Source organism: Centroberyx gerrardi, chromosome 8, assembly GCF_048128805.1.
Source record: "Centroberyx gerrardi isolate f3 chromosome 8, fCenGer3.hap1.cur.20231027, whole genome shotgun sequence".
NCBI classification, from domain to species: Eukaryota; Metazoa; Chordata; class Actinopteri; order Beryciformes; family Berycidae; genus Centroberyx; species Centroberyx gerrardi.
In genome coordinates, this window is record NC_136004.1 from 31,987,840 (window position 1) to 32,001,862 (window position 14,023).

Here is a 14,023-nt window from a genome sequence, read left to right on the forward strand (position 1 = left end):
TTTGTTATTTTCATAGGATTTGTTGACGGTAAGAAATGTATTAAAAAACACCGGCCTTATCCTTTAACACTCTGTCACTTTCCTGACAGATGAAGACAGCCAAAACACCTCTAATACTTCACAGGAAGTCACAGACAGATCAATAATAGGGAGCCGGAGTTGATGTAATTTCTGTCAATGCTAGGGTTGACCTTTCCCCTCAGTGTATGGAAGTTACTTCATATCAACAATCTAAAAAGGCTTTGATTTTAAAATATGTTGTAGGAAGCATCAACACATCTCGCTCGGCTTAATTTCTCAAAAATTACCAAACTACACTACCCAGCATGCTTTTAGCTAGCTGGGATGTTCCATCTCCTGCAAAGGGAACAAGCTCCGCTAGCTAGCTAGCTAGCTGCAGCTTCACAGCTACAGCGAATAAATGTCTTCAGTTCCTCATGAGGCTGAACTCAGACTTTAGTGAAGTCCCAAACTGCATCTGAACAGGTGAAAACCTGCTGGAGGATCAGCTGCTTCAACAGCTGCTTCATTCTACGCTCTTAGTTCTTAATTCGTAGTTCTCCATCGTCTTCTCTCTTAAGTTTCTACGCCCTAAAATAACAGAAATGTGCAAATCGTCTAAAAGCTGATGCTGTGTAGTGAGTCGAGAGGTGAATCTCAGCACGATTCGTTGCTTTGTTTAGTTGCAAAAGACAGAATACTTCGTGGTCGATGGAAAATCACGTTAGCCTCTTAGCCGCTAGTCAATCACAGGAAGGCTTCGGCCTGCACTTCCACTTCGACCCTCTATATGTAAAAGTCAACTTTGCTAACATCATGACATACCAACAAATATACAAAATGAGATATTTCAGTTTGGTTCACCAACGATTTGTATATGGCAAAGCTGTATATCCTTGTAAGAAAAGCTGTGGAGGAAGAGTCATTCTGCAGAGGAAAATGCTGTGAAGACGAGAGAGAAGAGTCGCTTTCTGAAACCTTGTAAGACAAATCATTTTGTCGATCGTTTTGCTAAGAGTACTACGGCAGCAGGAGCAAGTTTTCAGTTAAATATAAAGAACAAAGAAGAAAAGAAAGAAAACGATAAAAAGTTGAAAACGTTCATTTGTCTCTTTAATTCATTTATTTTGTATTGATGACCTGTAACATCACATTTTGAATATCATGTATTATTTGTGCACCTGTAAATGTTAATCTGTGAATTGAAAGAAGGAAGAGAGGCATTCTGAAGATGTGTAGAATAATTGATTTTTAATAAATATGCTTTGTCATTACACAATAAAATCATATATCTTTACTGTATATCATTATAAAATCATGTTGATCATTTATTTCAATTTGTAAACATTTTTAAACCGTTCTGTTTCATCGTCTTAGAAGAGTTTATTAGTGGAGTAGTTTTAGGATCAAGCCACAAGTCAGTTTTCCTCATCAAGTACTGTAAGACGGTTAAAGATTCAGTGCAATGAAAATCACATTTCTCAATCTCATGGTATTGTAGCGCTGGGCGATAATTCAATATTATCATTTCTCGTCTTTCAGTGGAATCATGGTGATGATATGCTGATTTTGGGGAAATCATGACACAATTCTGCTGTCTGAACTGATGATAAAGGGCAAGTTTTATTTAAAAACTCAGACCTGACAGCTGAGAAGAACGGTATTCTCAAGTAGGAATCTCATCTCTGCCGTCTCTCCCATTTTGCACAGCGCTGTCTTTGCCTTTCCCTTTGATATACACTCACCGGCCACTTCATTAGGTACATCTGTTCAACTGCTTGTTAACACAGATATCTAATCAGCCAATCACGTGGCAGCAACTCAATGCATTTAGGCATGTAGACATGGTCAAGACGATCTGCTGAAGTTCAAACCGAGCATCAGAACGGGGAAGAAAGGTGATTTAAGTGACTTTGAACGTGGCGTGGTTGTTGGTGCCAGACGGGCTGGTTTGAGTAATTCAGAAACTGCTGATCTACTGGGATTTTCACACACAACCATCTCTAGGGTTTACAGAGAACGGTCCGAAAAAGAGAAAATATCCAGTGAGCGGCAGTTCTCTGGGCAAAAATGCCTTGTTGATGGCAGAGGTCAGAGGTCAGAGGAGAACGGCCAGACTGGTTGGAGCTGATAGAAAGGCAACAGTAACTCAGATAACCTCTTTACAGCTGTGGTGAGCAGAAAAGCATCCCAGAATGCAACACGTCCAACCTGGAGGCGGATGTCACTTTGGTAGCCGGTTGACACTTGAGCTGAAAGCTGATACCTACCCAGTATTAGTAAGGTGTACCTAATGAAGTGGCCGGTGAGTGTATATTTTACTGTGGGTGGGATAAAGGGCGGAGCATTCCAGATAGAAGCCGTGCTGTTTTGTTATTGTGAGTGATTTGATTGAGGAAACAAACCAAATCAAAGCACCGCGCTCTTCGACACCCGGAGCCTCTGGGAGAGTCTTCGACCGGCAGCAGCTTTGCCCTCAGAAAGCGGCTGCAGTCCGGTCAGCTGTTGGCGTTTCATCCCATCCGCTCCTGGCTGGCCGGGAGGGTCAGAGGTCAGAGGTCAGAGGTCAGAGGTTAGAGTTCATGCCGATCCAGTGTCTGATCAGCTGGTGGGCGATGGTCTGTCTGGGAGGAACAGTGAAGGCTGGACCGGCTCCTCTGAACAGAGAATCAATCACCTGTCAGGTAAGAAAACCAGACGGCTGTCACACAGGAGCGATGCTGACTGCTGTAGAACAGATGAACAGTGATGTGTGATATCTACTGTCAGGATATGCTTAAATAGTCATGAAATGTATATTATGGTAAAATAGCAAAAGAATTCAGGTTATCATTGAATGACAAAAACAATGTGAACACAACTTGAAAGGCAAAACTTTTTAAACTTTTTTTGGCAGAAAAAATATATCCAAGGTATTCTTACCATAAATAAACATAAGCACCGATGCATATTTATTCTGTATTTGCCAATTTTATTCCCTCTGATTTTAATTCATTTCTGACTTTTTTCTTGCTTATACTGTTCAATTTTTATTTTGCCTGTAAAGCGCTTCATAACTCTGTTAGTGTTATACAAACAGAATATTAGCATTATTTTGATTAGTATTATATTTAGTATATTTATAATTATAGTTATGCATTAATTTATTCTATTGATATGATTATGAACATATTTAAAGTCGTTATTGTTATTATTCACAGTAGCAATAATGGTCTGATATATTGTAGATATAATATTCATATAATTTATAACTTTAAATATTATAGTAAATACTATAATAAATAGATTATTAACTACTACTACTGCGAATAATAATAAGAATACACATTATAATTATATAAATAATCATTATTAAGTGTGTTTATGGTAAGTGGAGCGCTGACCTGTTGCCGTGGGAACCAGCGAGCCTCCTCGATCTCGTTCTCGTCCACTTTGATGTCGGTCGACACGGCGACGGCCAGGCAGCCAATCATGAGGTTGGAGGGCATGGGCCAGGGCTGACAGCAGACGTACTGCACCGGCCCCGCCTTCACCCCGCTCTCCTCCTCCACCTCCCGCCTCACCGCCTCCTCTATAGTCTCTCCTGCAGGGGGGGGGGGGAGAGGGAGAGGGAGGGAGAGAGAGAGAGAGGGGGAGAGGGAGAGAGAGGGAGAGAGAGAGAGAGGGAGGGAGAGAGACAGGGAGAGAGGGAGGGAGAGAGAAAGGGAGAGAGAGAGAGAGGGAGAGAGAGAGGGAGACAGAGGGAGAGAGGGAGAGGGAGAGAGAGGAGAGAGAGAGAGGGAGAGAGAGAGGGAGAGAGAGAGAGAGAGGGAGAGAGAGAGAGAGAGAGACAAATGGATGTGTGCAGTGTGTAGTCTGGATCGACAAAAAAAAAACAGGCTGAAGAATATGTTGACAATATTCACAGTAGCGGTGTGTGTGTGTGTATGGGTAGATTTCAAGTGTGTACGTGTGTGTGTGTGTGTGTGTGTGTGTGTGTGTGTGTGTGTTACCAGGCTCTATGAATCCAGCCAGGCAGGAGAACATGCCGACTGGGAAGATCTTCTTCCTTCCCAGTAAACACTGGTTTCCATCAGGATGGATGACCAGCATGATGACCACCGGGTCTGCACACACACACACACAGAAAAATACATTTTTTAACATGTGAAAATCCACATGTGAAGTCAAAGCACTTTTTATCTGCTTTTTGTACACACATTTCAATTCATAGGTTGTGTTTTTTTCCACATGTGAAACAAACATTATTTTTCACCTCCAAAGAGAAAATGTAATTTTCACATGGGAAATGGAAAATTTCACGTTTGCATATGAAAACCAACATGTGTCTACAAAGTACATGTGGGTTTACACATGTGACTTTTCGTAAGGGCCTGGTAGTACAGATCTTATACACTGCAGGTTTCTACAGTCAGGGTCCAGGACTAAACACAGTGACCGAGCCCGAGACCATTCTGAACAAAAGCAGAGCGCTTGGCCGAGTCAGAAGAGCTCAGAGTCAGAGTCAGAAGTATTGACTTGTCATTCTTGGATTTGACATTCAGCTTTTCTATAGAGAGAAAGCGTCTCACCGACTCGAGGGTAGCAGGTGTTGTGAACCCCCTGCAGGCTGCGGCAGTCTGCGTTCAGGCAGCTCCTCTTGTACCCCCCCTCCTCCGGCCCGGTGCCGCTGCCGCAGGTGGGACAGAAGCTGTACCGGCTGTGCCAGGACAGCACCGCCCGGGCCTGGGCCAGGACGCCTGAGGGGAAGAAGGATGATCGCCCGCTGAGGTTTAACTCAACCAGAGAGATTTTATTTCTGCCTCTGAGAAATGTTTGTAGAACTGAAACTGTGATCTGCCTCACCAGCCTCGTCCTCGCTGAGCTTCAGCAGATCTCTGTTGGGTCTCTGAGGGAAGAAGCTGTTCGTTTCTCTGCAGAGTTTAAGAAGATCAGACGGCTCTTCGTCTGTGTTGATGGCAAACCAAGCAGGAGGCTCCCGGATACTCTCCTCCGTCTGAGAGGAGGAGGAAGAGGAAGAAGGCTTTTTGCTCTTCTCCACTCCGAGGAAGATGAGCACAGTCCCTGGTTTCTGCAGCAGGTCTTTAACCGTCTCGTATCCGAAGCGACACAGCTTGGCGTCGCCCTGTCAGAGTCAGAATCAGACACACAGAGTCAAGTTTATTCACTCAGTCCACTCCCACTGAACCTGTGTACCTTTAGTGTGCTCTGGCGCCCCCTTTGGGCCCAGCAGCAACTTTTAGAGCAACATTTTCCATCTGCAATAATGTTCTAGTGTTGATGGACGTGGATCTAGATCTGCTCATCTGTTCCTCCTTAACAAACTCTCTTAGCATTGGCTTTACATTTGGAAAGACGTACTCTGTTATGTTGCCTATTTTGGTCGTGAATCTTGAATTGACTTTATTCACACAGCGGCCATTTTGAACTCTCGGGGTTGGAAACTACCCTGAAGATTGGCATGCATATATACGTATATATATATATATATATATATATATAAAACTAGCGTTACTTCTACACATAAGCAAGGAGTTCAGATATGTTTTTAAGTGGAGAATCTGTGAAATGATAAATGTTTGTATGATGCATCTTGGTTCAACAGAGTGGGCTGGACTCAGGTTATTATAGTTTTGCATTTTTCATTAGTTTTTATTTTTATTTCGTTTTGACTTTTTGTTTTCAATTTCAGTTTAGTTTTAATTAGTTTTTAAAGCGGGTTTGCTAGTTTAGTTTCATTTTTATTTTTTGAAAATGCTTTGTTTTAGTTTCGTTTTTATTAGTTTCAGTGTTAGTTTTAGTCTTTTTTTGTAATATGGGGTATTTGTCAGGGGCGAGATTCAAAAAGGTAAAAAAAAATTGGAAGATAGACTTCATATCCACCCAAAATACTAGGCTTATGTATGAAATAAATTGACAAAGACGAAAACTAAAGACATTTTCTCTATAATTTATAAAGTTATAAAATGTATTTTAGTTTTGTAAACACACAATACAGTTTCAGTTAGTTATCGTTTTTTTGTAAAGCCTCGTTTTTATTTTTATTTCAGTTAACGAAAATGTTTTTTCACTCCTAGTTTTCGTTATTTCGTTAGTTTTCGTTAACGATAATAACCTTGGGCTGGACTCAGGTGGAGTTTCCCACCCCGAGTGTTCGCCATGTGAATAAGGTCAATAGGACTCGATCTGCTTTAGTCCCGGTCTTGACCCTTTTCGACCTGGTCTTAGAATTGACTTGGACTCGACTAAGCAGGACTACAGCCCTGCTCTTGGGTTTGGTTAGTTCCACTCCTGCCAAGAATAAAACTCTGGAAGAAACACTGAATATTTGTCATTTTGAGGATATTTTTGGGGGCATGAAAAGAGTTAAAGATATTGATTATCAGTGCAAAACATCAGCTAATGGCAGCTTCAACCCAAAAACGCTGGACCGTGCTCGTACCCCTGGACTGTCCTCCTGCTGGGGGCGCAGCATGGGACTGAGGCCGGAGAACAGGAGGTAGACGGAGTCCGGACGGCTCTGCTTGGCCTCCAGCCAGGCTGCGTCGGTCCTCTTCTCGCTCAGCCGGTCCAGGGTCTCTCTGCTGAAGTAGGTCTCCCGCTGGCCGAAGTCGGAGGCCGGCAGGACGCGCTGGGGGCCGCCGTCGGCCCGGGCCAGCAGGCCGCTGATGTGTCTGTGGCCCCAGAACTTGGCGATATCGTAGGCGGTCTGGGACGAGCCGTTCACCGAGAACCTGTCACAGCTTCAGGAGGAGGAGAGGAGAGGAGGAGATTAGTGATGAGACGATATATATGAAAATTCAATATATTGTGATGCAAAAATGTGACAATACGAATCGTGGGTCATAAAAATGAATGGTGATATCAGCTCCATGTTATTCTGCTGTAGTAATCACTAATGAGACTCTTGACCATCACAGTTTCACAAGCTCTCCATCCAAATTATATTATTGTCACTTTGTAATGACATTTTTAAATTGTTGTTTACATTCTAGCAGCCAATGGCATCGCTGGAAAGATTTGTGTCTCAGAAATAAACAGAATTCTGCACATACTACTTATCACATCATATCCTGGTTGTATTGAATCATATCACGTATCGAATCGTATCGTGAGATAAACAGATCGTCCCACTCCTAACAGAGATGATCCCTCCCATGTAAAGACAAATTATTATTGTCATTATTATCTTTTCAATGTTGCAGTTTCACATATTCATATGCGATATCGGCCAGTCAAGCGGTCCATTTCCAATATGATGTACAGTAGTGTAGGAGCACTACAAAGGTGGTTGCCTAGTTTGAGTTTAAAGGAATAACTCACCCAAAAATTCAAGGTTTTCACCAATATTTTACTTGATCCGTGGACCAAAGATGACTAAAACACCTTGTTCAGAAATCCAGTTTGGCCCCCGCTCTCTCTTCAGAAATTAATTGCAGCCTCTGCGATTTGGAAATTGCAGAAGTTCATATTGTGATTTTAATTGATCTTTTTTGGATTCATTGTTCAGCTCTAGTAAGTGACAACCTGTATGAAATATTGGGCCTCATGCAGCAACATTCTCTTAAATTTATCTTACATTTTCTATTAATTTTCTGTTAAGAGAAAAAATAAGAGAAGTCAACTCCAGATGATCTTAATCATCCAAATCTGCTCTTACCCAGGTGTGCTGAGTGATGAATCCCACTTGATCATAAATTGGAGGCGCGTGGCCGATTGTTTGTTATTAGCATAGGTAACGCCCCCTGAACACCATATAAGGGCAGGTGTTGTGCCGCGTGCAAATACTCTGGCACATGGCCGAGAATTGGAGAGCTGCTCTTGGCGATCTGAACCGGCTCAGCAGCCAATCATCCGTCTCATCAATAGATCTGTGTGATCTCTGAAATCACGTTCTCTGTGTAAGGCCTGATGGCCAAAACATCAAGAGCAGTATGTAAGCCAATCAGAAGCTGAACGCACGCAATATCATCCAAGGGTTTTTATAGTCTTAATTGGGATCAATGGACCAATAGTATTTCTTTAGCCCACAAATTTAATAATCCAATCATTATAATTACTCTAAAACATATAATAATCAAAATTTGATTATATGATATTCATGCGTTTTTTTATGTTCCTCAAATTTAAAACTTATGTTTCCTTGCATTGGACAAACAATTTGTGGACTGTGAAAACGAGATGCTTTTATCTTATCTTGGTAAGAGTGCTCTCGACCACTCGTAAAATTTTCTCTTACCTAAGAGAAGAGCAAAAATAAGAAAACATTGGTGAATCCCAGAAATCAATGGGTGCTAACAAAATAAGAACAAATCGCGGATACGAACAAAAATAAGAGAAAATTTGTTCGTATATCGCTTCCTGCATGAGGCCCATTGTGGATTAAGTGTGTTGGGAACAAGTCTGTCTTTGGGTGTCTTTATATGGCTTCATTAGCTTGCTTGAAAGCCTCGACATGCTGGTTCTTCTGACCACAGCTGCAGAAAAACTGTAAAACCTGCAGTAACCTGGTGATGCTTCAGTGCTGAACTGAACTGAACTGAACTGAACTGAACTGAACTGAACACACACCGTGGGTCTGTACAGGATCTGTGCTTGTTTAACTCTTTTTTTTTTACAGGACACTTGAATTATATGAAACCATTACTTTTCTGTGGAGGTTGACCCCAGTCCTTTGTTTCCTCTGGTGACTCAAGTGTCAATCATCTTCTGTTCCAGTCTTGTTTGGTTGAGGCAGAGCAGCTGTTGCCAATGAGTTAATTGAGCCCTCGTTAGTGGAAGCCCCGCCCCTTCCTCTTTAAAACAGGAAGGACAGAGCAGACCTGCCGGCTTTTCTAACCCCCCCCCCCCACCTGGTCCTGACACATGTGGTTTCTCAGCTCAGAGACTTTTATTACATTTCAGCTGAATATAAAGCTGTTAGGGTTTGTGTTGGACAGACGGCACACAGCTTTTTCTTTAGAGAGAGAAATTCAGTTTAGTTTGTAGTTTGCATCTCTATAAAACAACAAGTCTACTGCAAACGGTTTCTGTTTGTAGAGCAGCAGCCTTTTGGGTTTGGAGGAGTGTGTGTGTGTGTGTGTGTGTGTGTTAAGCGCTCACTGCAGTCTGTGTGCCTTGGTGACGACACACACACTGACCCTGGGAGCTTTGGTTGTGTTTGTGTGTGTTGTTAAAGTCTCTCGTCCCTCTGGAAACACTTCAGCCACCAAACATTTAGTTTTCTCTAACACTGACACCTTGAGTTTTCTATGGAAGAGACATTTTTTGTCCTTTCATAACTGAAGAGGCATTTGGTAATTTAAAACTTCCTGACTGAAGTCCCAGGTAGCGCCACAGTAAAGGTTTCAGTGGAGAGTTTTAGTGTCCCATGATGGTTTAAGTGCTGCTTCAGAGGCTTTTCCACTCTGACAAGAAGACAATTCCTCATTTTTTGGCATGAAAACAGAAAAAATATAAATATATTGAAAATTGACACAAAACTCTGTCACTGCTTTTAAACCACAATTGAAAACTGACTTTCAAACTCGCTTTTTCCTTATTGTTTTATTCTCTTCTCTATTGGCTTTTATTGCATAGCTTTTTAAGCTATTTCTTTTTATTTATTTTGTCATTGTTTTAATCTTTTCGTGTTCAGCACTTTGTTACTTTGTTAAGAAAAGTGCTATGTAAATAAAATTATTATCATTATTATAATATCAGCTATCGGCAGCTTTGACTCAGTTATATTGGCCTTCAGATGTCAGTTGAATCCTAGCTGCAAGCATCAACTCTTTGCTTTTCCGTTCTCTCTGTTTACCCGTGTGCCAGCAGCGTCTCCACCACCTGGAAGTGTCCGTTGCGGGCGGCCAGCATCAGAGCGGTCCAGCCGCTGTGCCCGGCCCGGTCCAGGAGGCGGGGGGAGCGGGACAGCAGGTCGGACAGACGGGACAGGTCGCCTCTGGCCGCCGCGTCCAGGAACCTCTCCAGCAGCTCCTCCCCCGCACTCAGCTGCAGGCTGGTCATGATGCTGCGGGACAGGGGAACGGGGATGGAGTCAGGAAAACACACAGCAGCAGCAAGGTGACATCAGACGTCATGTGACTGGAGCAGCTGCTGACATCACCGCCACCGCCGAACTCTGATTTAAAGAGGAACTGAACCCCAAACACAAATCTGTGGTGAAGCCTGATATCTACTGGTGAAGAGAGGGTACTGCACTGGCCTTCTGCTATTGGCTGGTCTTTGGTGCCAGATGATGTCACCACCTGTTGTACTCTATAGAAGGTCACACACACACACACACACACACACACACACACACACACACGCACACACAGAGGTTTCTCCTCCAAACCCAAAAGTTTGCTGCTCTACAAACAGAAACCCCTATATTCCTGTGTTTAGCTTGAATTCTGATGAAATTTGAATCTATTTGTTTTTATTCTTTTACTTTTTTTTATTACTATGTAAAGCACTTTGAAATGCATTTGTGTGTGAATGTGTGGAACAAATAAACTTGACAACCCAAAACACATGCAGGTTACATGTGTGAATTTGACTCTTCATGCATTTATACTTAATTTAAAAGATTTTAATTCAAACATCATAATTGGAGGCTGTGCCTTTTAAATTTCTCTCCCTTTAACATCATTGGTGCAAACTGTTGTCAGTCAATCTTGAGTTCCACCTGTTAAATCTCAGCTGTTACAAAACAAATGAAACACCACGAAAACACCTGAAATATTCCTATAGGAGCCATCAGTGTGTCCGTGGTACTTAGTGAATTTACAGTGACTTTATCTAGCCTACTTTGTTGTTTTTAAATCTGATATTTGTCCACACAGTTAAACTGTAAACAGTCCTGGATTAGAGTCTGCTGCAAGTCCTGCAGTGTGAACGGCAGGATGAGCTGCTGCAGTCAGGCTTTGATTTCTTATGAAACAGGTTATGAGTCTCAGGTTATGAGTCTCAGGTTATGTCATGTCCACTCTGCATGAGTGACTGTGTTAATGCAGCTGCAGATAAAGTATTAAAAGTAGTAGGCTAAGCTAAGCGCTTCCTCTTCCTGCAGTCAGAGCGGAAGTGAAGAAGAATATTTACAGACACTTAAACAGAAATCATTATTATTATTATTATTATTTCAGGTAATCGGCTGAAGTCCAGCACTGACCTTACAGAGGCTCCAGGCAGCAGATCTCTGCTGTTGCGTCTGTTCCGCCAGTCAGAACAACAATATAACATCCGGTCCGATTTTTCAGAATAAAAGCATAATTTCTACAAATCCACAACACTCAATTTTGACTAAAAAACGTTTTTTTTTCCACATAAATAAATAAATAAATCATGATGATCACAATTAAGCTACGAAACGCAACTATACAATCTGTGCAATGTGTTCCCATGCTAAGAATTTTTGTAATCATTTAGTTTCACTTGCACATTTAAACAGAGATTTGTAATTTTTGGACTACATGCGACACAGTTTAAACACTTCACAGGTCACCTTTCACTGCTACTGCACAAGATATATGTCAAAACACTGCTGCAGACTTGTACTTTCACACCACACTAACATTTAGGCACAAGCGGTTTAAGTCAGTCATACTGTGTAAAACTTATTAAAACCAGTATTTCTGGACGTTTAAAATCTCGCGCTTTTATTTTGAAGGCTAAACGACCAAACCGGCACCGAACGCACCGCAGATCTCTGATGTTGTTGCCGGTTGCTCTCCTCTGTCCGGGAAGGAGCTGCTGTGTTGCATAAAGATGACGAGTTGCATTCAAGAGCAACAACGACACCGGCGAGACTTGTGCTGCCTTCAGGTGCTCCTCGTAATCTCCATGATCCGTTTCTGTTACATATTCTGTCATGGAGATATTATGTTTGGCATGATACTGGAGGACAAGTAGGAACGTGTATTGCTTACTGTATTAATCATCCTTGTCAAGTTTGTTTTAGACAGTATACATAAAGCAAAATACATGAAAACCCTCCAGTTTTGATAATAAAGTGGCTGAAACAAATGAAATGTAAACCTGCCCAGGATCTTTTAAGCACTTTGACACTGTACAGTTTAACTTTAAGTCTTTCATGTGTATTATTTTATTTGTAATGTTATTCTTTATTGTATTTTCTACCATACTCAGTTTAATGTCATTATTAGACTGCAGTTCATCTTGAGACTTACTGCCTTTAAGTTTTCTACAATCAATATATATATATATATATATATATATATATATATATATATATATATATATATATATATTTTAGATCTCTTTATTCAGTAACATTAATAAAGTACATACTGATTCAAACAGAAGGTCATATTTGACTTGCGATGCTCCATTCATTCAGTATTTTTCTATAAAAGAAAAAGAAAGCTCCTACTTTAAAGTTTGAAAGTCTTAAAGCTGCTAAAATAAAACAGTAGCCACCAAAAACTGCTTCTTTCATAAGATCCTTTTTGCGGTTTCCCTCCAACAAGTGGAAGTTACTTTAACTGGGAATTTACGAGCAGCACCTGAAGGCAGCATGTTTGCACTGCACCGGCTTTGCAACACTTCCTCCTCCTGCTGTCACTGCTGTTGTTGAACGCAGCTCGTCGCTCGTCCCTCTGTTCTCAAACAATTCAATGCATTTTTCTGTGGTTTCCCTTGTTTTTTCTCAGAAGACTCAGATTTTCTTTTTTTTTTTTAGAATTTGTTCTTTAAGTTGATCAATTCTGGTCAGAGAGTTCAGCTTCAGATCTTTTTGTAATAGATTCCAAGAAAATGAAGGCATGTTTTCCAAATTAAATTCTTATATTGGAACATGATATGAAATCTAGATTGTGATGTCCACCTCTTGGTTGGGCGAGTAAAGTGCTTATGGAAGATGGCAGCTGCCCCAGAATGGCAAATATTTCCTTAAAAGACTCAATCCTCATATAACCTACATCAGTTTGATGCTATGATGTAGTGTGCATGTATGATATGAAGATTTGTCTCAGGATAAAAGCTGGTAAACTCTACTCTGAAAATAGAAGGGAGCTGAGTTTACCTCTGTTACATCTTCATACCAGTTTCTTACTTGATTCTTAGGTGTATTCCATATCACATATTACCAAAATGATGCATATAATTCTGAAAAGTTGATCAAAAACAGACTTGGTTGAATCATGCGGTTTCGTTAATATTTTAATATAAGAATGTACAAAATAATGTTACCAGAGATCATACTTTCAACATAATGAAAAATTTCCCTTTTTATAATCGCAGCTCATCTGAAAACCAAAACACTCTGAAACCTGAATCAGGACTTTCTAGGAAGACAACATCATTAGAGGAAAATATATAAAACTTTAAAACTGGACAAAGCAAGTTAATATTTACTGTTTCTCTCATTCTCATGAAACAAACACATGAGCCATAAATAAAATACAGCCTGTTACTGAAAAACCAGAAGAAACAGCCATCTAAATGTTGATTTGGTCGATTAATTTGTTAAAGAAAACAGACTGAATAACATGAATCCATTCAAATAAACATTATAATCAGGGGGTGATTTGTTTACACTTTAATACACTGCAATAACCATTTTATCTGAAATACCAATTTTAATAAGTAAGTTAATCTAGTATTGAGGTTTTTTTAAAAAGCAAGTGAAAAAAATCTGCAAGTGACATCACCTCAACTAAATCGCAAACCCAAATCTGTGGTGAAGCCTGACACCTAATGATGAAAATTATGGTAATGAACTGGCCATCTGCTATTGGCTGGTCTTTGTGCCAGGTGATGTCACCACCTGTCAGGCTTCACCACAGATTTGGGTTTGGGGTTCAGTTACTCTTTAATACAGACGGAGGGATCTGTCTAACATCAAGACAGTGTCGCATGTTTCAAGAAAATTCTTGAACAAATTGAAACAGTTTTGAAAACAAGACAAATTATTTCACCTGCAGCTTTTTTACTTCAGAAAAAAGATTTAAAGACTCAATAAGAGATTAAAGGATTTATTCAGATGGAGGCTTTACAGTGTAGTGGACAGATAACGTTTTAT

General features: G+C 40.8%; 1 protein-coding gene across 1 annotated transcript; it reads right to left on the reverse strand.

The window, feature by feature from the left end:
- Window positions 1-1,139: 1,139 nt before the first annotated feature.
- Window positions 1,140-11,194, reverse strand: nudt12 (nudix (nucleoside diphosphate linked moiety X)-type motif 12). The gene is made up of 8 exons (XM_071903487.2): window positions 11,153-11,194; window positions 9,800-10,009; window positions 6,443-6,743; window positions 4,846-5,125; window positions 4,572-4,739; window positions 3,993-4,106; window positions 3,384-3,583; window positions 1,140-2,677 (listed from the first exon to the last, which is right to left on the reverse strand). The coding sequence occupies exons 2-8, from the start codon at window positions 10,003-10,005 to the stop codon at window positions 2,567-2,569; spliced, it is 1,380 nt and encodes a 459-aa protein (XP_071759588.2). The 5' UTR covers window positions 10,006-10,009; window positions 11,153-11,194; the 3' UTR covers window positions 1,140-2,566.
- Window positions 11,195-14,023: the final 2,829 nt, after the last annotated feature.